The sequence below is a fragment of the Spermophilus citellus genome (assembly GCF_964194105.1).
Source record: "Spermophilus citellus genome assembly, chromosome: 8".
In the NCBI taxonomy this organism is placed as follows: domain Eukaryota; kingdom Metazoa; phylum Chordata; class Mammalia; order Rodentia; family Sciuridae; genus Spermophilus; species Spermophilus citellus.
Window position 1 is genome coordinate 129,027,760 of NC_138189.1, and position 24,381 is coordinate 129,052,140.

The 24,381-nt window shown below is 41.5% G+C and overlaps 1 protein-coding gene across 2 annotated transcripts in view; it reads right to left on the minus strand.

Annotated features, from left to right (window-relative positions):
- FHIP1A (FHF complex subunit HOOK interacting protein 1A) overlaps positions 1-24,381 on the minus strand; it is a 230,493-nt gene that overhangs the window by 91,269 nt on the left and 114,843 nt on the right. For both annotated transcript variants that reach the window (XM_081304753.1, XM_081304754.1), the window contains exon 3: positions 1,959-2,184. In XM_081304753.1, coding sequence (XP_081160879.1) covers positions 1,959-2,063 — 105 coding nt within the window. In that variant the 5' untranslated portion in view covers positions 2,064-2,184. The remainder of the gene's footprint in view (positions 1-1,958; positions 2,185-24,381) is intronic.

Consider the following 24,381-nt stretch of genomic DNA (forward strand, 5'->3'; position numbering starts at 1 on the left):
CACATCGCAGTTACCCCAGGAGGAAGGGTTATGATCAAAAACAATATATACAAATTAACCAAAGGGGTCCCGGCGCAAAGACGATGTGTTAGAATGACAGACGTGGTCAGCCAAATGAAATGAACGACTGAAGCTAAAGAAGGTTCCTAACAGTTAAAAATGAGCATAAATAATTAAATACTTAAACATGCACATACTAATCCATGATAATACCATGTACCTTATGAACACAAAATAATAGAGAAACTTAAAAGGTAAAGAGAGGAGTCAGGCTTTCCAAAACACTACTGCCAGCCACATCCAGTGGACCACTGGGCACACAGATCCTTCTCGGGCTCATGACCCTAATTTGGAGCCACCATTATAAAAGGCTTTAAAAAGCCCAAAGCCAATCCCAGCAGCTCAGGAGGCTGAGCCGAGAGGATTGAGAGTTCAAAGCTAGCCTCAACAAAAGCAAGGCCCTAAAAACCTCAGTGGGACCCTGTCTCTAAATAAAATACAAAACAGAACTGGAGATTGCTCAGTGGTCGAGTGCCCCCGAGTTCAATCCCTGGTACCAAAAAAAAAAAAAAAAAAAGAAAAGAAAAGGTGCAAAGCCAAAAGTAATTACTCTAATTATCTGGGAAAACTCCTAAATTACTTCCACCCTTTACTAAAGCAGATGTATCCTCAATGTCCACAGCAAATCCATGAAAATCTCAGATTTGAAAAGAGAACAGAAAACACACAAAAAGAAAAAACCTTGCCAGCATTACATTGGACAACAGAAGGAGCTACACAGCGTGTCGATCCAGAAGCAGAATTGGTTTTGTTGCTTTTTGATCTAAACCATGTCCCCTATAATTGCTGTGATTTACAGGCTCAGTGCCTTAACCATGTGTTGTTTCCTCTGGCCACAGGAAGGAACTGGATAGTCATTAAAAAAAACTGTCACATAAATAGCCACTTACCAGCTCACCTGCGGAGTGTGATGCTAGACACTTGGAGTAAAGAATGCCAACTTTGTTTATTTTACTACCTGTGAACTCCCTAAGGAAAGGAGCAGGCTGGTAAATCTTCTCAACATTCAACCCTTTATTAACCACATTAGCAGATCAGGGAAAAGTCAGAGAAGAAAAAATAAATCATGGGGGAAAAAACTTTTTATAATCAACTTTGGGATGAAGGAGACAGATATTCAAGACATCTCCCTTCCTTAAAAGTACATGGAATTTGGGGCTGAGGTTATGGCTCAGAGGTGGAGCATTTGCCTAGCATGTGTGAGGCACTGGATCCTCAACACTACATAAAAATAAATAAATAAAGGTATTGTGTCCATCTACAACTAAAAATATTAAATTTTTTTTAAAAAGTTCATGAAATTTAAATTGCCTGAAACTGGTAGAACACTGAGGTCACATCCATGGGCTCTGGAGTCAAGGAACAAAGGTCCAGGTGCTGCCTGGGTACCTCACTAGTTGTACATGTTATTTAATCTCTGTAATCTTCCATTCCCTCATCTGTAAATCAAGGAAGTTAATACCACCTACCTTAGAGGTTTGTGAGTATTAAATGATATAAGTACTCAGTAAATTCTTAAGAAAAATATACTTTAGTATTACCAGAGTTTAAAGACTGGATGGAAATCAGCAGGGAAGTGGGAAAGGGAGGGGAAGTTATTATGATCAAGTATATTGCAAAGTGATGTAAAAGTCACTGTAAGAAACATCTGTTTTTCCAAAAAAACATCTAAGGAATGTGCATGTTCTTTAAATGCTTTTGTAAAAACCAGAGTCTTTAACAGAGACCTGTTCCAAGTAAACAAGATGAGAGGTTCCTTTTCTTCCCATCTGAAAGGTTTCCCTCCCTCTGCTTTTGGAAACCCAGTTATCTGTCACAGACATAGGAAACCCTGCTTTGGGGTCATGGTGGCTCTGGGGCCACTGAGGCCAGAAGGGAAGGTCCAGCTCATACCATACCTGTGCCCAGTGGTTCTTAAATACGATCATGCATGTTTCCGGGTCAACTCCCTGCAGACTCACAGCCTGCTGGAGTTTGCTTTCTGTTGAAACCGATGACATCATAAGCCTTCGAAGCCTCTAAGTCATATTTTATTTTCATGAAAATGTGGTAAGCAGTCACTAACTTCCAAGTGTCATATTAGAAATGTAACTTCTTCACTTTTTTATGGTCACCTTCTGAAACCTGTGAAGACAAGAACAAAAGGTGCATCTCATTATGCTGACCTATTTAGGATGCTATGATGTTTAAGACCAGTGGATAGACATCCTCAAAGTCCAACACAGAAAAATATGTATAAAATATATTTATACTCAATCCCAGGACTTTCCTATTTTCCTTCCCCTTGCTTCTCAAAATATTAAATGATGGCATATAAACCATACGTATGAATTAAACAATTTGGAGGTTTCTTCTCTCTACTACAACCAACCACAAACCCCAAGTTATTATTCTAAATAACTCAAGTTTCTATAAGCAAGCAAGAAATTATGATAGAAATGTTTATGGAGTCTCAAACACTATTAAAAGGCAAACTATGAGTTAACAGTGATAGAAATAAATGATTTAATGCAGCATCCAGACTCCCAGGCCTAACGTGACCACATATTTTTTTAATCAATGCCTGTCATAATGAAGTTAAAAATATTCGAATTTTATGGCTCCAAACTAAGTGAAGGTTTCTAATTTGAAAAACAACAGAATTCCAAGTAACCTTGGCAAATGAGAGATAGAAATGATCCATCAAAAACATGTTGGTGCTTATTAGCTGTGAGAACAAGGTAGTGCACTTACAAATGAAGAATGAATTATGTGGATAAAACACAAAGAAATCCTGACTACAACAGGGGCAGGAGGGGGAGAAGATATTGAGGTCAGCGTGTACCCTGAATATGATCCAGCTGTGTGGTGCTTTTCGACAAAAGCAATAACATAGGAGTATTATCTCACCAGCTTGATCAGCCCAGGAAAGGACAAGGTAGAGTTCAGAATATTATTTCCTTTATTGTAGAGACTGAAAAGAGTTCAGGGGGAAAAAAAAGGTAATTGCAATTACAGAGCACTGGAAAATAAATGCATGATAAGAGTTAAGTTTGCAGACTTATGCCAAAGACAAGAGAAAAAAAGGTATTTTCCACTGAGTAATATGAAGGGTGTTACCAGAAGATCAGCCACGCCTCTAACAGTAAAATGCAAAAAGCGGGCGGAGGCTAAGACTAAGGTTAGACTCAGGGGTTAGGTTCTTTGCGGGGAATAGAATCCCACACTGGAAAATTCAGAACAAATTCTTCTGGGAGTGAGGAATGAACACTGAAGGACCTTTAAAAAGACTTTTAGGACATAAGAACAGGAAACTTGCAAGAATTAACATATCCGGGGAAAGAAATATTGGCTTCAGAAGAAGATTAAGGTATACAGAGAGGAGGGCCTGCTGGAGACCAGGCAAACCACACACTTGAGGAAAATGGCTTTCATGTATTTTATTATTAAAATTGGCAAATCCCCCCAGCTAGCATTCCTAATAATACAAACATGTTGTTCTCAATAAGACACTGTTTACTGCCAACCATGCCTTTTGCCATTGAGAGGAATATTTTGTTGGGTTCCTGTGGTGTTCTGCAAATCAGGAGTGCCCCCGACCCCATGCACAGGTTATACCTTCTCCCTTCCCCTCAGTCACTACCACTCCCCATGATCCTGCTGCCAGTCTCCAACCTCACTTAGGTTACCTGGCCAGCCTTGCACGCATTTAAGTCCACAGCCCTGTTTTAAATGGTAAGAGATAAAACAAGACTCTGAATCAGTTTCCTCGTGGTCCTAAACACTGTGTTTCTGCAAAAATGCCAACGCCTTTTATTCCGACAACATCGCCATAATAATAAGGAAAATCAAAGTGTTTTAGTTTTTCTCAGAGGTTGAAAAGCACAAGACATCCTGAGAGGCTTTCCAGCTTCAGGATTCTGATTCGTCTTCAAAGGTAGGAGAGGAACATGCATCACACCAATTGCTTCTAAATCAAAAACAGAAAAAGATGCCTCCTAAGATCCTTTGAGTTAGTTCTCAAGGAGAATTTACCTGGAACCTTTTCAGGGATGTAAGAATATCTCAGCCAATGTCATGAGCTTTGATGAAAAAAGAATGTTAAGTTTCGGGATTCCCTGTCCTGGGGAATCTCTTTCTTGGAAATTATATTCTTCTATGTGCTGGCTATAACACAATCTCTAGCCCTGTTCCCTTAAGAAACATGTTTTTAGTTTTTGTTTGTTTGCAATCCTGGGGAATGAACCCAGTGGCACTCTACCACTAAGCTACAACCCTAGTCCTTTTTATTTTGAGACAGGATCTTGCTAAATTGCCTAGGATGGCCTTGAATTATCAATCCTCCTACCTCAGCCTCCCGAGCAGCAGAGGTTATGAGTGTATACCACCTGGAATCAGCATATTTTCTACCAAAAAGGCATCTTGTTTGGTTTATGCTTATCCAATCATACTTCAGAGACTTGTACCTGAAGAATCAAATGTGCCATGAATACAGAACTACAGCATAAAGAAGACTTGGGAGAGAATGGACGAATGAAGCAAGTCAAGCTAAATGTGAGAAAGAACAGTGCCAGAGATCCTACCAGTGGAAATACTACTGAACACACCCTGGCACCAAAAGGTTGGTGTTTCCATTCCTTCTCTCATTCCCACCTTAGAGCACGGGAACTCTGGCAAGGCCCCAGGGCAACAGAGAACTAAAAGAGGGAGCTCCACATTCATAAGAGATAGGAAGGACGACGCCACCTGTCAAGCGCCAAGGCTTTCCACGCATAGTCTGCAATCTTATCAGTCTTTACTTCTGTCCTTTTTGCACCCATTCCAGGTATTTATTAAGCTCTCAGATCACAGCTAAAGAACCAAGTGAAGTATGGAGCACAGACCTGAGCAAAAGGCTGACAGCAGGTAAAAGAGGTGGCAACCCCCAGAGTCCCGGGTGTGGCCATTCTCAGACCTTCTCCCTCTTGGCCCCTTCTCTCTCCAGTGGCTGCAGCCAGGAATATTCAGAGCGATGCCTGCTACTGGGGGCACACATCCAGCCTGTTCCTCCCCTAAATACACACTCGCCCAGCGACTCAGACTTCATGCCTGAGAGACAGCTCTACAGACTGTTCAGACCTTAAGAAGTGGGTTTTGGCTTTTTCTTTCTTCAAACGGCCAACACCAAAAAATACCCAGAGGACTCTGTCTGCAACAGTGATCATATGTGGCTTCGTGGTGTGGTTACTCAGATTTTGGGTTGGGAGAGGAAGGGCAGAGAAAAATGGCCAGACAAAATACAGGTATAACAGCCTGCTATTTCCACACAAATTCAACACTGCAAAGACTGAAATGTCTATATCATTTCCAAAGACGTTACCGACTGGCCATGTTTATATCTCATTAATATTATATATAGAAATACTTTCTTCCCATCAATAAAGAAAGAAAATTCTATTAGATATTGTTGGAGACAGGGATAACTGACATGGAAGGATATGTATCTTTATTTGCCCCTTTTTAAAAAAGGGCATATATATCTTTTATTTGACTATGAAAAAAGAATAAGCACAGACTTCTATATCACAGAATTATAAAATGTACCATATAATTCTAAAATTTTAGATTCTGGTCAACTAAATCACACCTCTTTTCAATGTAAAAATTTCTCCACCTCATTCCAGTCTAATTTCAGGCTCTCTGCAAAGCTATAACATTTAGGAAAGCTATAAATGTGTCAAAATCACATTTTTCCCTGAATTATCAATAACTACTTTACATGTCCCTCTCTCACGAGCAGACTAAGCTCAAATTATAAACATTTTAGCATTCAGTAATACATAATCTCACATGATCCTTCAATTCTTTCATCTATTTAAATATAATATCTTTTAATAATGAATTGTTTTTGAAAAAACCTTAAGGGAAGAAAATGGGATGGCCACCCTGGGGGGGAAGGATGCAAGGAAAAGGTGTCCTGAGAACTCTGTGTTCAGAGTAAACTCATCACACCTGCAGGCCTATGGGGGGTGGGGGCGCACCGACACACACACACACACACAGAGGCACACCAACACACACACACACACACACACACACTCACACACACACACAGAGGCACACCAACACACACACACACACACACACACACACACACAGAATTGGAAGACAAGAAAAAGGACCTTGACGGAGCAAAAAGAAGGAAGGTGAGGTGGAGAACACAGGGAAGAGCGTCCCAGAGACCACAGACCACCACATACCACAGACTGAGCCCTTTCCTGGTGTGTTACAAGTGGGCAGGAACACCCGGGCCTTGATGCAGATGCAGGGCGGGCTCCCTCCCCACCTCCCCCTCCTGGTTCCTCCTGGAAGTACTGGGTTTACAGCACTCAACTCTGCTGGGTTCACAGGACTAAGCCTAGTACTATCAGGGTGGGTTTACAAAACTGGCTAGAGAATTTAGGCAGAGTTAGAAGCTGGGGACAAAGGGTAAGGGCTAAGTGAGCAGCTCAGTTCTCCAAGCCTGCAAGTCCCAACTTGGGAATCTGGTCTCTGAGCTGACGACACCCCAGGGATCCAGTTCTACCTGTGGTTCCAAGGTGTTGTGAGGTCTTGAGCAATACGCACTTGGAGAAGGAATTAGAACTAAGTCACCATTTCTTGGGTCTCTTATGGCTCAATCTGTTATTTTATGTACTTCATTGAAGCTGTTACACGGTTGGGGAGGGGTCATCACACAGACATTCAAGAAGAATAAGAGCCTTTGTCCACAAATCTTCCACTGTAAATGAGAGATATCTGTATTCTTTTTACACTTCCCTTAAGAAATCCACAACACAGAAATCAACTACCACAACAGAATTCTGTGATGGTTGTGGCTTCCCATACACACCCCATTTCTTTTTCTCTCCTGTCAGTTGAAAACCTCATTGTTTTACCATGCACACTGGATGCCCTGAGCTGGTGCTACTGAGGACTGAAAAGCCTATTACTGTAAATGTGCTTACCATGTGCAATGCCATCTAGGGTGAAGACTCTTCAAATACTGGGACACCTGAAGAGAAGTGAACCTTGTGCCTTCAATTATAAATAATTGGGAGGGGATTCATTTTGGGTCAAACTACCTCACACAACCTCTTCTTAGAGCCTAACGGAATCTTATTAAACCTAAATCCTCACTGTGCTCTAGTCCCCTGGCCCAGTTTCCTTCCCTCTCTTGCCTTAACATCACATGGCAACGCTGGACAGTGTGACAAATGGAGCCAGCATCTACCAACCCCCGACTCCTGGGCCTCTCTCAAGGCACCACCTTAGGACTCTGGTCCATTCATTGTTCCAGTGAAGCAGAACCTCCTTCAGTTCCACTGACTTGTAAGTCACTGGTTAACACACAGTGTGTGCACAAAGAAAATCCTCTCACTACCCCCATTCCAAGTGGTTTTAAGCTTTGACAAATGCATGCTTCAAAGTAGGAACAAGACTGCAGAACACTGTTAATGCCATGAAAGCACCCCACCAGGTTTACACCTTCATTTCACAAGAGCAGATGGCCAACAGACCACACCCATGCTCAAGGCAACTGAATGATAAGCAGAACACATGGAGAAGGGAAAATCAAACTGAGCATCCAGATTCACTCCTGAAATTTTGGGGGGACTTAATTTTTAAGGCTACTTAAGAAAGTAAGCATATCAACTGCTCTCCTTCAAGAAAGTTTTGAAAGCCACCTCAAAGATGCATTACAGATTTTTTTTTTAAATTAAGAGTCCAAAACAAAGGCTAATGGCCAGTGCAGATCCTAAAATATTACTGAAGAGATGGTTGTGGAATTTTGTGACTTTCATGATAACAAAGAGCCAAAGGAACATGTTTAATCAGGGTCATATGGATGTGGGGGTCTGACAGTCTATCAGGACAGACCCTAGGCACATCCTGAAAACCACTGGTGCTCCCTAACTCCGTGCTATCTTTGGAAGCAGTGTTTAAATAGTACAGTTGCAAAGCTCCTACATATTCATCAACAATGGTTTTACGGTTATATAAATTATGGCAATTCCAATAAGAGGCAGTTCTTAATGGAAAGATGGCCAAGAGGCACATGGAACAGCACACAAAGTACAGCCACTGTTCACATAAGAAGCCAGCGTCGGGGCTGGAGATGTGGCTCATGCAGTAGCGCGCTCGCCTGGCATGCATGCAGCCCGGGTTCGATCCTCAGCACCACATACAAACAAAGATGTTGTGTCCGCCGAGAACTAAAAAAAATAAACATAAAAAAATTCTCTCTCTCTCTCTCTCTCTCTCTCTCTCTCTCTCTCTCTCTCTCTCTCTCTTTAAAAACAAAAGAAGAAGAAGCCAGCGTCTTACTGTAACTATGTGCTTATAAACACAGAGTGGACTCCACGAAGACACAGCAAGGCTAAGGGTGCTGCCTCAGCACAGGGGCACTAGGTGGCCAGGGGACATCAGGGGGACAGAGGCTCACTTTTCACTCTGTAACCTTTTCACTGTTTAAATTTTATACAAAGTTTATGTACTACTTAGCAAAACAAAATTCTTTGATTTGACAACATAAAAGCAAAAAGAACATCCTAAACAATAGGGAAAGTCCCTAAGTCCAACTTAAGTACAGCCATTACACTGTCCTTGAAGTCTCTTCTTAGTCCTATATAAAAGGAATGTGGCTGCAGAATGAGTGTGATCGGACAGGTACAGGTAGGGAGAGAAGGGCCACTTAGTGGAAGATGCTATTTGACTCAAGTATAACGACCACAAGATGTTTGAAAGGTATTTAATACAAAACCTACAAAGGAAAATAACTACAGTTGTCCCTGGTATCCCTGGGGGATCAGTTTCAGGATCCCGCAGCTAGCAAAATGTGCAGATGACCAAGTCCTATAGTCCTGTATGCTTTAGATCATCTCTAGATTACTTATAATACCTAATGCAATTTAAATGCTGTGTAAATCATTACACCATATTGCTTAGGGATTAAAATCAATGGGAAAATCTGTATGTATTCAGTAGATGCAACTTTTTTTTCTCACAAATATTTTTAATTTGCAGTTGGTTGAATCTGCAGGTGTGGGACTTGCAGATACAGAGGGCCAGCTGCACGTCTGTAATTATACAAGTTGTCAACTTCCAATGGAGTGAATATGAAGGGAAACAATGCATCAGGAAAGTGTAAGGAATTCAGAAGGATGGTAGTCTTATTTTTAATGAGCACTGTTTTCAATGGTTATTTTAATATTATTTTCCAATAGTGCTTGTTAAATTAAATTCATATAATTTTGGGCTGGGGCTGTAGCTTAGTGGTAGAGCGCCTGCCTCACACACGTGAGACACTGGGTTCTATCCTCAGCACCACATAAAAATAAATAAAATATTTTTTAAAAAATTATATAATTTACCTTTGGCCTATGAAGTTCATATCTCTAGGAATTTGTAAAGTTAATATTTTGCCAAACTCTTTGTCAGACTAGGTCAGTGGTTCTCCAAATAAGATCTGAGGGATGCAGAGGCTCCCCCTATTTCCCCTATTTACAGGGGTCACCAAGGGTTCTCTATTATTTTTTCAAGATCCTATTTCTAAGAAAAAACAAAATTAGTCAAAGTAAATGTAGCTTACAACAAAGATTTCTCAGATGAAAAAAAAAAAAACTTTCTGCATTACAACTTACTGTAGCTACACTTGAGTTTCACTAGTCACAAATCTTATAATTGGCATTTATTTTTAGGATATTTTATATTAACATGGCAAAACCTATTCCTTCAGACCAAGATTTTCTCTAAAAAACCAAACATCAATATGCACCTATAAATAAGTTTCTTAACTTTCTCTTTTAAAAATATTATACTCCCTACAGGCACAGTGACTCAGGAGGCTGAAGCAGAAGGATCACAGGTTCAAGGGCAGCCTGGACAACTTAGTGAGACCCTGTCTCAAAATAAAAAATAAAAAGGGCTGGGGATATGGCTCAGTGGTAGAGAACCCCTGGGTTCAATCCCTAGTACCACAAATAAAATATTTATATATATTACATTCATCAGCTACAGATCTGACTGCTGTAAGCCTTCAAGCATCATTTTGTGGAATTCTGAAATCGAATTTGGCAAGAAACTGGTTACCACTGAACAGAGTGGTACTGTACCTCACTGAGGGGTACACACTCTTCCCCTTGTACAGAGAGATGTGCACATTGTTACAAGCCCAAAGCTATCTCTGCACACAGATGTTAAGTATTAATTATCAGTGGCTTCCTTCAGAGACCCCCACAAGAGAAAGAGCTCTGGGAACTTGCTATTAACAGTTATGGAGGCTCCAACTCCGCTTGGGGATCCAGGATTAAGGCTTCCCCCCTGCTGTTCCAAAAAAATAAAGTAAAACTGAAACGATTCCTATCAGGCAATTCCTTCGTGGCAGCAGGGATGGCTTATTGATGGCCGCCACCACCCAGCCAAGCAGACCTGACAAGACTCTCCTTGTGGAGAGGGAGGATTAGTTTATCCCTAACCTCCAGAAGCAACTGGGTAGATCACAACTCTCCCACCTCCCGTCTACACTTGTCCCTGGAGTGACGGGCACAGACCTGAATGGCGTCAGGCCATCTACACTTCTGAATTAAAAACTCTTCTCCACTGTATTAACATGTGTGTATCAATGTATTTTGTACATGGGCAGGGGCAGCAAAAGCAAGCAAAGAAAACCAAAGACAGTGTTCTAAACTAAGTTTTCCTCCAGATAGATTTTGCATTTAGTGCTATTTCTCCCTAGAGTTGGTGCTTCAGGTAGAACACAAGGAGCACGAATGCATTGGGGTTCCTGCTCCCCATAAAAGCAAGCTGCATTTAGAGGTAACTAACTTCCAAAAGCAAAGGAGTTGTGAGGAAGGTGTGCAAGTGAAAGAGGAAGCTGAGTACCTCCCTTTATTTCAGCAAAAAAGTGATTTTATATAATACTAACACATAGTTCCATAATAATTCACCTCCATTCTGTGTCCTAGGGAATTACCAAAACATTGATGATCTGACCCCTTATTATCAAAGTGTAGCTGCAACTTATCTGGGGGTTGGTTCTAACATCAGTGTCTAAGACAAGGCATCAAAAGGTTCAAAATTATTCCCAAACACCCCTTAGCAAAGCACTTGCTAGAAACCAACAGACATCTTTTTAAGTTGCAAAAACAGTTGTAAATCCAACAAAACAGCATGTATTTGGGTCAGGCTGTACGAAAGCAGTGTGTGTTTTCAAATCCGAGACTCAGAGATACCCACACATCCAGAGAAAGCTGGAAAGTGGACTAAGCAAGAACACAGCGGAGCGCACATGTACACTACCCAAGAATAACCCCTGCACCTTGTGAACCACTATCCTCCCTCCCTTTCAATCCCTAGTTTGTTTGTTTTTTTTTTGTTCGCGGGGGAGGGGGATGCAGGAGTCAAGGACATATATAAGTCATTACACAAGATTGGCACTTTCTTCAGAATTACCACCCTGAGGGAGCTTCACAAACATTAATAACAACAAAATCTGCATAAAGTTCCAAGTACATTATGTTTCTTGCTTTCATATCAAAAGGAATCTAATACAGGCAAACCATCCAAGAGACAACTCAAGTAATATTAAAGACAGATGTTTCCATTAAGTAAACATGCCTCTGTTTCTAAAATATTTTAAGTTTACACTCACAAACAGAACACACAAACACTGCCAATCGGCAGCTCAGTAATAAATATCATGCTCTGTAGAATGATTTTCACAAGTAAAAGAAGGCATAATGATAGAATAGGAGCCAAGAAAATGTAAGCACCTGGGCTTCAGATTCAGCTGATCATGCTGACGTTAACCTTTATTTAATCAGCCCACATGGAAACCAGCAGCAGCGGCTTCCAGCCACTTCTGGGTTCCTTCTGTGACAAATCTAAAGAGAATTTTTACTTTAAATCTGACCACTTTTGCTTCTGGGGGCTTCCAAAAATACATTTAATCATAATTAAGTTACATTTAAAATACAAGAGTACTTACTTAGCACCAGAGAATATCTCACACAATTATATGTTGTTCATTGATAATCAAGTGATTAAAAGTTGCCATGGCCTTTTTTGTCATGTTTTGAGAATTTAAGCCACAAAATAAGAAAAATGTAAGAGGACTGCTATGATATTGGAATTAAATATTTTACATAATTATTTCACAATAACATCTTTAGTCTAACACCGTCAGTATTCTATATTTACTGCCTACACAAACCCATAATTACTTGTGGATTGATCAAAATTACTAGTTGACTTGAGCAATTCAGCCAGCATCCTTCAAGGTAATTAGTCAAATCAGCAGTCTATCAAAGTGACTAATAAGTTTCTGAATCACAGATTAGACTCTAGAACATCACCGTAATTTGTAGATTCAGTTCCAAAACCGTGATTCACCTTGTTAAACTCAAAGAGTATTTTCCTCATAATTTAATTTACTCTGTATACCTTTGAGATTTTTCTTCCCCTTTAAGGAAAAAAAGAAAAGTGACAACAAAAACCAAAGCACAAAATTCACTGAAATCAAATCTTGTTTCAATAAAATAAGAAGACCAGGAAGACAGGCGGGAGCTGTTTATGTTATTGTTTTGAGGGTGGATAGAAAGAAACAAAAATGGATTCTAACCAATCAAACCACTCCTCGGTGCCTCAAATTCCATTAAAGACCACAATTCTCTTGATTTGATGCCAATGCCTCTAAAACACTCTTACCCAAGAAGACTGTTTTTTTGAAAGAACAAGGAAAGCAATACACTTAAAGTCTGGAGAAAATTTTCTTCCATTTACTAGGGTCAGTGAAACATCCATCATACTGAGACGCAAACACCTTACAGAATAAAAGATCAGAGGAGCTACACAAGTAGGAGATCAAAGCACCAGTGCCTCTGGGGGACCAGCAAGTAACAGTCTGAGCAGGTCCCCCTGCGATTTCTCTCCTAAATCTAGCTTAGGAGGCCAGGGGAAGAAAGGCAAAGCAGAACATGCTATCCCTCCAAAATACTGTGATTAAAAAATAATTAATTCTAGTTTGGCGCTCTCTCTCTCTCTCTCTCTCTCTCTCTCTCTCTCTCTCTCTCGAGAAAGAATCTTTTCGAAGTCATTAAACAGAAAAACCATATAATAAAAGTTTTACAAAAGCAAAAGTGTTCCAATTAGCTACACACACTAACTATAACTAGGCACACGAAATTATTTACTCAGCATAATGGTACATCCAGTGGAAAGAAGTTATGACCATACTCAGCAAATGCTTGCAAATGTGTCTCAAGGAGCTGGAATGCACTTAACTAACACCCTCCCTCAGCTCTAATTCCACCTGCTCAGGCTAACAGACACCACTCTGTCCAGGTGTGCCTCACATGCAAAAAGCACACTGTCACCAAAAGTTGAAGGGGATAAAAGGCAAAATGGAAATAAAACATGCCCAATATAATATTAACAAAATTTTTTTTTCACTAGTTGCCATGATCAAAGACATTATGCTGAACTAAGTGCCCACTAAACCCCTGCCTTGAATCTGACTGCTAATGCCTTTCTTCTCTAGATCTCTTGGTTTAACTCCTCTCCCCACGGTGACACGGGCTCTGATGTACTTATTTAAGGACCAGCTTCGGTGTTCTTGAGAGGAAGGGTCCCGTCTTTGCTACTCATGAGGTGATTCCATAGGCATTTAATCCAAGTGCCCACCATGTGCAGAGTGGGATGTATGGTTAACATCCATTCGCAGGCATCAGGGACTGATCCAATCACTGGGCGAGATCTGCCTCAGCAAGCAGCGCCCTCAGCCAGGAGAGAAGAGGGAGGCCAGCCACCCTGAGCCAGGCACCACACATCCTGTGTGTTCACACCCCAGCGAGGCAGGGACTGCCGTCCCATTTTACAGAGGAAACTCAAACTTAGAGGAAAGGGACTGGTCACATGGCTGGCAAGAAGCAGAGTCGGGAGGCCTGGGCGGAGGGAGGAAGCAGACCAGGAAGAGTTGGGAAGGACTTCAAGGAGCGGTTCCCTCACCACATCTGTGTAAGTAGATTTCTGAGAGTGACACAAGGAAGCACTTCAGCTAAGCGAAGAGACGAGTGTTGGTAATGTAGGATCCGATTCCCTGCAGTGCAGCTCCCCACAGAACAGTGCTATAGGACTCGTACCTACCCCAAATCCAACTTGCAAGGAGACTAGAAGACTGAGAACAGGAAAAACCATTAGTCAGTAACCACTAGTCAGCCAGTACTGCTACCACCACAACGGATCAAACAGTCTAGAACATATATTGCTGGAGGGACTGCAAATTGGTGCAATCACTATGGAAAGCAGTATGGAGATTCCTCAGAAAACTTGAAATGAAACTACCACCTGACCCAGTTATTCCACTCCTTGGTTTACCCAAAGGACTTAAAATCGCATACCACAGTGACACAGCCACATCAATGTTTACAGCAGCTTAATTCACAATATCTAAACTATGGACCTAGGAGACCTCAACAGATGAATGGATAAAGAAAATGTCGTGTATATACACAATGTAATATTACTCAGCCATAAAAAAGAATGAAATTATGGCATTTGTTGGTAAACGGAAGGAACTGTAGACTATCATGCTAAGTGAAATAAGTCAATCCCCAAAAAACCAAAGGCCGAATGTTCTCTCTGGTATGTGAATGCTAACACACAATAATGGTGGAGGGGTGGTGGAGGGAAATTCATTGGACAAAGAGGAATGAAAAGAAGGAAGGAAGGGGGACTAGGAAGGACAGTCGAATGAATCAGACATAATTTTCCTATGTTCATGTATAAATATACAACCAGTGTAACTTCACCTCATGTACATCCACAAGAATGGGATCCTAGTTAGGATGTTATACTCCATGTATGTATAATATGTTAAAATACACTCTACTATCATGTATATCTAAAAAGAATGAATTTAAAAAATAGTCTAGAAAACTTGGGTTTTGGCCACTACAGAAGTTGCATTTTTCTGCTCATGGTAAGGTCTAGCCATAAAGTCTAACTAGTTAGCAATTTTGATATTAGAAAGATGAGAAAAACTGATTATCCTGCCAGCAAAACTTTTAAACACAACACTAACCATTAACTATTTATTATATTCTCATGTCACTTTATTGTGAGAGGAGTTTATTAACTAATCTCCATTAAGAGATGTTATTACCCAAAATGCCAGTTCAAAAACTTGGTTTTCCCTTTCATTTGGCACCTACTGATCAGCAGCATGAAGAATACTTGTATACACTCTGTAGTTTTCTGTATACAACTAAAATTAGCAAGTTAAAACGTAACCATATGTGCTTTTCTATCAGTTTTTATAAAATGTAAGACCATGCAAAATTTTAAATACAAATTCAGTTCATTAATCACGTTTATCCTCACATTACATCCCTGTGGAACAGATTCTGCAATTTGGCTCTTGGTTTCCTAAAATTTCTGCAGACCATGCTTATATCCCATACAAGATGGTCCCAGACTTACCTTCTTTCCTTTGGATAATTACAATACAAAGCACATTCCTGTGTGTGTAGTTTGGGCACCTGTGACTTGGCCAGGTTTCGAATTTAATACTAGAATAAATCACATCATGTATCAAGCAAATTATATAAGAAAGTTGGTTCTACTTTTACAAGTTATGTACCAAACCTTCTATGTACATACACACACACACTCTCCCTCTCTGTCTGTCTCTCTCTTTCTTTCTCTCACATGCACATGCGAGCACACACAGTCTCTCACACACAGGATAATGGATTTGTTAGTGGACTACTTCTTGCACAGCTAGAAGACTATGTCTACCTGAAGACTATATTCATCACTCAGAGATTACCTAGTAGCCTCCTTCCCACATTCCCCTATCCTTTTACTGAATTTCAAGAGTTACAAGCACTGAAATAGATGCTCAAATATCTCCCCCCCCCACCGCAGTTCCCTGCTAACTAGTTAGACTTTATAGCTAGACCTTACCATGAGCAGACCTTATTCGCCCAGCTGCAAGGAGTACCAGTGGACCTCAGCCCTTTCCAGAAACTGCTCTCTACTGAAGAGAGTCGCTTTGCCCAGAGTTACACCCTCCTTGAGGGGAGCACACATTCATAACTAAGGGTGGGTGGGACCCCCTCACTTCAACTCAGGACAACTCTTGAGGGGCCATCACAACTCCCTGGAGGGTTGACACAGGCCTTGGATGAGCTTTGGTGGCAGGCCATCATCACCTCTGTGAAGACCATGCCCCTTTCTTTCCACCTGAGGTGATTCAGAGAGCAGACCTTAACAGAGTCCCCCTTCATGTAAGTGTCTGAGAGCCTGCATCAGAGCCTGCACCCAGGAGGACCTGCAACAAGTACCACCCGTCAACAAAGACACTGCACATCTAAGACAATTAGACACATTTAGGAAAGAAAATAATTTTTAAAATAACATTTTTTGGTGTGGTGCTGGGGATTTGAACCCATGGCCTTTTGCATGCAATGCAAGCACTCTACCAACTGAGCTAAATCCCCAGCCCCAATAACTTTTTTTTTTTTTTACGTTACAAGCCTTTGATCACCAAAATACTCCAATGCTGCTTCAGTATGCTCAACCCATATTTTCCAATATTCAGCTCTTTATAATTCTGATCCCCAGACCAATCTTAAAAGAATTAACAGCAAAAAATGGCATTTCCTATTATATAAATTGTAAACCTCTATGTACTTACATTACATTGAAAAGCATTTACCCTTCATGTTAGGCTGTTGGCAATTTAGCTAATTTAAAAATAAATAAGTATCAACAATCTGGAGAACAAGGAAAATAAATTAGCCCAGTCACTCACTTGTTTCTCTTAAAAATAAGCTGTTTGGGGCTGGGGTTGTAGCTCAGTTGGTATAGCATTTGCCTTGCATGTGTGAGGCACTGAGTTTGATCCTCAGCACCATATAAAAACAAATAAATAAAATAAAGATATTGTATATGTCTATAACTTAAAAACTATTTTAAATAAATAAATTAATTAACCGTTTTGAGGGGTTGGGGGTGTAGCTCAGAGCTTGTGCTTAGTATGCATGAGGCCCTGGGTCTGATCCCCAGTACCAAATCATAAAATTTAAGAAAAGCCCTTTTCAAAGATTTTCTAAGAGGACTCTAATCGTAAAAAGAGAGTAAGAAGGAAGAAGAGACCTTTACTCGACTTTAACATCCACTCATCTCCCTTACAAAAAGGGCTATTCGTAAGTTATGTGAAAAGGACATGTGTCCTATACTACCTTGTGAGTAAGGGAACTTTGTTTCTGGGGAACTGTCTTGCCTACTAAACATCTCTCTGATATTTCCAAAATAGTTATCACTATAGTGCAACACAAAGAACACCGGACCAGGGGTCAGAATTCCCGGGTCCCAGTGCTGGTGCAGCCACTATCCTGTGGCACCTAGTGATTCCACCAGATTAATAATTCAGGGATCAGCAAGGCATGGTGGTGCACATCTACAATCTCAGTGGCTTGGGAGGCTGAGGCAGGAAGATTGTGAGTTCAAAGCCGGCCTTAGTAATAGTGATGCTAAGCAACTCAGCGAGATCCTGTCTATAAATAAAATACAAAATAGGGCGGGAGATGTGGCTCAAGGGTTGAGTGCCTGAGTTCAATCCCTGGTACCAATAATAATAATAATAATAATAATTCAGGGGTTGGCTGGTCAGTCAGGCAGCCCAGACTCCAGTACTAGCTTCATTCCTTACTAGGCCACGTGACCTTGGGCATGCCATTAAACCTCTCTAAGCCTAATGCCTCATCGACAAAATACAGATGACCATAATGTCACACCTCACGGGACAGTAGGGAGATTTGCGACACTGTAGGTGAGCGCTCAGCACAGTGTCTTCCTCATTACGAGCACTAACAAAAGTGAGCTATCACTATTAACTAGCTTCCATCCAGGCCTACCAGAACCAGGGCTTTGGGGAGAAGCAGTGCTTCAGGCATTTAAAAAATAATAAATATTAATACTTTTTAAGATGTCAACTCGTTGCTTTTATCAGACTTATATCCTAAATTTCCACAGGAGATTTTGCTCAAAAAAAGAAAGGAAGAGGAATGTCTAAGAAAGTTCAAACCCACTGGACTAGAAGATCTTAGAGCTTAAGCCTTATCTGCCTGGGAGCCTGAGGCCCACTCCAAAGGGCAGCCTTCCCCTCGGAGCTGCATTTACGCAGTGAAGTAGAGAGGTGTGTCCTGACTGTTGCAGAGAAGGTCTGAATCTGCACTGTATCTGTAGGTATTTCTGCCACTTCTCACATACACAGGATGAAATTGATGGTCTCCAGCCCTTGATGACAACTCTTCAGGAGACAAGACAGAGCCAACCATAAAAGACTGCACAAAAGCATGTCACACTATTCTTTCCTAGTTTCAGAACAGAAATACTCCATTCTAATCAGAACTGCCAACCTAGAGAAAGAACTGCCATACCATTTCCGAACTAAGGAACAAGTGGCAAGACAGAGACTGGCTGCTAGAACTAAAAAATGGGGACCAAAGGGAATGTCTCATAACTGGAACCTGAGAATCTGAATTTCCCTTGGCTCTTGAGGCCCGGCCACGGGCAGAAACAAAGTCTGGGCTCTGCAAGAGCAGAAAGTCTGGGGGTGTAGCTCAGTGGTACAGCGTTTGCCTAGCATATCCAAGGCCTTGGGTCCCAACCCCAGCACTGAATGAATGAATGGGCAAGCAAACAAGCAGCAAATGGTTTTGCTTTTGAGACAAAGCCTGTTATCAAACCTGGATATTTCCAGGGTTCTCCTCCTTTTTCAACATGCTTTATGTGTATGTCCATGGTATTGGTCAAGTCAAGTACTCGCTTCCTCATGGCATTTCCAGATGCAGTAATGGAAAGGGAGTCTTCAGTCCTGCGTAACTTCTTACTTCTTACTTCTCAGATCTTGGCCTAGACCTCCACCACTAGGAAGCATTCCCAGAGGAGCTCATCTTCTGCCCGAGACTACAAACTCCATGATGACAATGTTGACCTTATTTCACTGTTTTATTTTGGTTTGTTTTTGTGGTGCTGAGAATTGAACTCAAGGCCTAGTGCATGCACAGCGAGCACTCTACCAAAGAGCTATTTCCTGGCCCCTGCTGTGTTTTTAATCCCTTACATAAATGCTTGCCACATGATAGGCCCGTAAGAAATATTTGTTGAGTAAATTGATGAATGAATGAACAAGTGAACAAGTAAGAGATGGTGGTTGTGCCAAAAATTTAAGCCCAGATTAATCTAGCATTTCCAAGATATTTAAACAACTGCAAGATATCCCCAAAAGATAAATGGGACAATTAAAGTTCTTCTCCTAAGCCTCTCAACCAAAAACACATTAAATAGTATTAAAGCATTCACTTTTCCCAAAATGTGAGAGGTTTTTCAGGGCAGGTTTCCTTTCTTTTCTCAGTACTGAGGACTAAGTCCAAGGGGTGCTCTACCACTGGGCTATGTCTCCAGCCTCTTTTACTTTTTATTTTGAGTCAGGGTATCACTAAGTTGCTAAAGCTGATCTCACACATGTGTGTACCACCACACCCAATAGTTTTCTTTTGGAATTATTTAATGTTATTGGGAAATTTTAATTTGTCAAGATAATTCTTATAATCAACTGATAACTCCATTGTTCTTGGTTAAGGATAGGTGATAAAGGTAGGCTCTGAAACTAAGAAAAGGAAATATTTTGCCTTGGTTCATTTTAGCCAATCCCACTGGCAATAAAGGTGAGATATGAATTTCGTCTGTGCTTCTGGCCTTGAAACTGCTAACCTTTTTATAACTTAATAATCACAATATCAAAAAACAAACTGAATTATAAAAAGCATTTACTTTTCATTCCATATTACTGATAAACAGAAATATTAATCCATGTTCCCCAGACCTTCCTGGGAAGCCAAGTGCTCCTCAGGGAAATGTAAAGCACACTGAGGACTTGTATGCTGCCAAACCTGGAAGAGGGTGGCTCAGAGAACTGGTTTCAGGGGCAAGAGACAGTCGAGCTGAGCCAGTCTCCGTGGGTTAGCTGGATACCAAACCTCTTCTCACTCCCATGACAGAAGAAGAAAAGAACCACACGGCCAGACACCGTGGTCACCTCCTAAACTCCTGACCCCAAGGAACCCTGTTAGCACAAGGCCCTGAACAACCTCAAAGAGTCTGAGACCGCCGTGTGTGAAAGGCAGGCCACGTTCCAGGTCCCCATCTGCACACTCTTTCCCTGTGATCTGTTACACACTTCCTGTGGGGAAGGAGGACTTATGCAGTGGGCTGTCTGATTAGCGTCGTCAGCATCCCTTTATCTTAGCCCCAGAGAGTTTGGGAACATTGCTTATTTCACCATAAGCTGTACCTCCAAACTTGGTGAGCTGTGTTTCACTATAGGTGAAGCAGATGGAGGTGTGTGGATGGATTAAGATGAGAAACAGGAAGACATGGTGAAAAATCAATGAGTTTGAAAACTGGAAACCAAATCCTCATTCTACTCTCAACCAGCTACCGAGCTTGGACAAGTGACTGACTCTCTCTGTGTCTCACTTTCTTTACCATCGAGTCCTGGGGCTACAGTAAATGCTTTGCAGTCTCCTCCAGGTCCTAAATCTAAGAAATATTTGAAGCCCATCAAGTCACTACTGAAAATCAACCACATAAGTCTCTCAAAGTGCCAGGCTTTTTACTCTAAAGTACTTTGGATTCAATGCAATTCAAACCATGACCCACACCCTGTATCATCCATCCCATCAGCAAAGACTTACCAAAATATTAGTACTCAACAAGCACCATGAAACACGCTGGAGGCTCCCAAGTTAGAAAAAGTAATAAAATGGTACAGTTTTGGTTCGGTTTGGTTTGGGTTTTGGCTTTTTTTTTTTTTTTTTTTTTTTTGGTATATGTGTATATCAGGGATTGAACCCATGGGCGCTGAACCACTAAGCCTCAGCCCCAGCCCTTTTATTTTATTTTCTATTTTAAGACAGGGTCTCATTAAGTTGCTTAGGGCCTCAATAAGTGGCTAAGGCTAGGTTTGAATTTGTGATCCTCCTCTCAGCCTCCTGAGTCACTGGGATTACAGGTGTGTGCCACTGCACCCAACTTGGTACAGTCTTTTGAAAGGTAATTTTTGCATATATATGAAGTCTTAAAAGGTCACAATCTTTTTTCTGTTTTTTTTTAGATGTAAATGGACAGAATGCCTTTATTTTATTTGTTTATTTTTATGTGGTGCTTGACCCCAGCGCCAGGAAAGTGCTCTGCCACTGAGCTACAGCCTCAGCCCCTAGAGTCACAATCTTTGACACACTTCAGTACACAAACATTAGTAGTCATTAAAAAATTGGAAGTAAGCAATATGTCCATTATAGACACACTAAGTGAGCAAATGAAATTGTCTACAGTCACTGTAATGGTGACTTACAATAATATTTAATAGCACAGGCATACTTTCATATTATAATATTAAATAAGAAAAACAATAGAGAAAATTAAATATATGGCATGACATTATGTACAACACGTACATTATTATGCATTATTATACAATGTTATGTACAGTTTTTTTTGTTTTGTTTTGTTTTTTGGTATCAGGAATTGAACTCAGGAGAACTCGACACTGAGCCACATCCCCAGCCCTATTTTGTATTTTATTGAGAGACAGGGTCTGAGTTGCTTCATACCTTGCTTTTGCTGAGGATAGCTTTGAACTCAGGATTCTCTTATCTCAGGCTCCTGAGCCACTGGGATTACAGGCGTGTGCCACTGTACCTGGCGGTTATGCATAGTATTTATAAATAAGACTAGGAGGCTAGATAAACTGAATAGTAGCTATTCCCAGGTGTATGTCATTTCTTCTTTTGTGTCTGTATTCTAAATTCCCTATCACAGCATGTAATCATTATAATCAAAGAATTTTCTAGTTTATATACAGGACTGAAGGACACAAAACAAGGAAGGTTTTAGCAATTACTACCTTACGCTGCCTATTAAATGCATTTAGTGTTCAGACAGAGAAATGTCACTGTGGGCTGGGGTGGCCAAGGATAGAGCCCGGGGTGGGGAGTGGGGGGTAGAGTCTCACCAGCACAAATATCAAGAGCACAGAATCTAGGGCTGGATTTCCTAGGTGCCCATCCTCACCCTGCCGCTTTCCTTGCTGTCCAAGTGTAGACAAGTCTCTCCAACACTCTTTATTCCTCGCTTTGTCATCTGAAATATGGGGCTGTTATCAATTTTTCCTCATAAAGCTCTTAAATTCATATGAGAAAGGGTGGAAGGATGGCCCCTGCCTGCCTGATGAGAAGCACTACTCACCATGCTAACCGGCATTAGAAGGGCATTTTAGGCAACATAAAAACAGTAATATTTCACTCTCTTTTGCTAACTTCTTATTATGTATCAGATAACACACACAGTGCCCATCTCCCAAGTCCAGGAAGGAAAGATTAACATATCCAACATGTAGATGAGCAATCTCAGGCACAGGGAGGGGTCTGGAGCTGAGCTAGTATCAGATGCCAAGCAAATCTGACTGCAGGGCCCATGTTCTTAATCACGGCACCATCCTGCAGGGGCAGTAAACACCCGCACCTGGGCACACCATTTACTCTTGAAAAGGACAGGAACTGGGTAAAGAAAGCCAGGCAAGAGAGCTCAGCTCTAATTCATTAGGCAACTGAAAGCTCATAAGACATTCTGGGCAAAGTAGTTACAGGACAAAAGATGAATGTAAGGAAATCGGTCTAGCACAGATAAGCGTGGGATAAGCTGGCATGAGGCAAAAAAAAAAAAAAAAAAGAGAGTGGGGAGAGAGAGAGAATATATTATAAACAAAGCAGGTGTTGTGCTGGTGAGAGACTGCGCCAGGTGATAGTAAAGAGAATACAGAGGGGCAAATAAAAAATGTATGCGTGTGCGTGTGCGTGTGCGTGTGCGTGTGCGTGTGCGTGTGCAGCACTGAGCCACATCCTGAGCCCTTTTTGTAAAGGCAGCAGTTCACTGAATTGCTGAGGCTGGCTCAGAACTTGCCCTCCTGAGTCATGGGATCACAGGCAGGTGCCACGACACCCAGCTCCAAGACACTGGGAAGGGAAAGTTAAGAAGTTAAGAGAACTTTACCAACAATGAGTCTTGAGAGAGACAAGTCACATCTCACAATCCACTGAGGATATTTTGATTTCTGTAGGTTTTGTCAAGTATTTTGTGCAATTACTTAATTTTAAAGCATTTTTTTTAAAGATCAAACCAACAGCAGCACAAAGCAAAGCCTCACACAGCATCGTCTCCATCCAAGCAACTCCTGGGGACTGAAAAGGTGTACCTCAGCAGATGACCAAAGTGACCAACAGGGAAGCAGAGAGCATGAACGTTCATTGTGTGAAGGAGGCGGCTATTTACAAAATCAAGATAAAGAACCCACTAATGGCTAATAGGACAGAGCCCAAGTGTGATAGCATCTCCCAGCACAAGGCAGGGCTGATTTACCTCTTGTTTTCAAGAGCTTGCCAACACAAATGTGTGACTGGTCTAATTAGCTCACTCAGCCTAGGAAAAGACACGGCCCAAACCATGCGTCACCCATCACTCCTCCCTGGACGGGGCAACGTCTCACAGAAGCCTATTCTTCAGCCCCACGTTTCCCTCATTAGAGAGAATGAAGCCTGCCAGCACCCGGCACGGCACTGAGGCGCTTAAAGAATATCATTGGATGGTGATGACAGACACGAGTCTCAGAAGAATGAGCTCTTATGGTGGAAAAGAAGAAGAGGCATAATGGACTGCAAAAATGTCTGCGCCCTGGCTGAAGTCCCATTACGAGCTCCAGCAGGGCCACCGACTGCATGGTGCCCGCCTTCCATCGCACTCTGGGGCTCCAGGAAGGCAGTGCAGCGCCCCCTCCACCCGGGTCCTGAGCACACACATCTGTAGAGCCTGGCCAACTACTGCATTTGCTCAACAAATATTCTTGGGCACTTAACCATTCACAGGTAATAAAGGATTATCTAGTCTTTTGTTGCTAATGCAAGAGAAGATCTAAAATCAGTCGGTGTGCTTTAAAAAAAAAAAAAAACTTAAAGGGAAGAGAAGAAAATCCAGAGAAAAAAGAAGTGAGGACTTCAAACTTCATCCAACAGTCTGATGGCGGCAAAGGGCAGCTGCTGGCTGGATACCTTTAGGGGGCACATACATGTTCAAAAAGCAAATATTCTTTAGGGGGGCAGGGAGGAGGTTATGTAATTGTGCCTACCTCGTGAATGCAGGCCAAATCAGAATGGCAGAAAGAAAATTTCAAATAGTCATTTATCCAAATTGTCCTGCCTG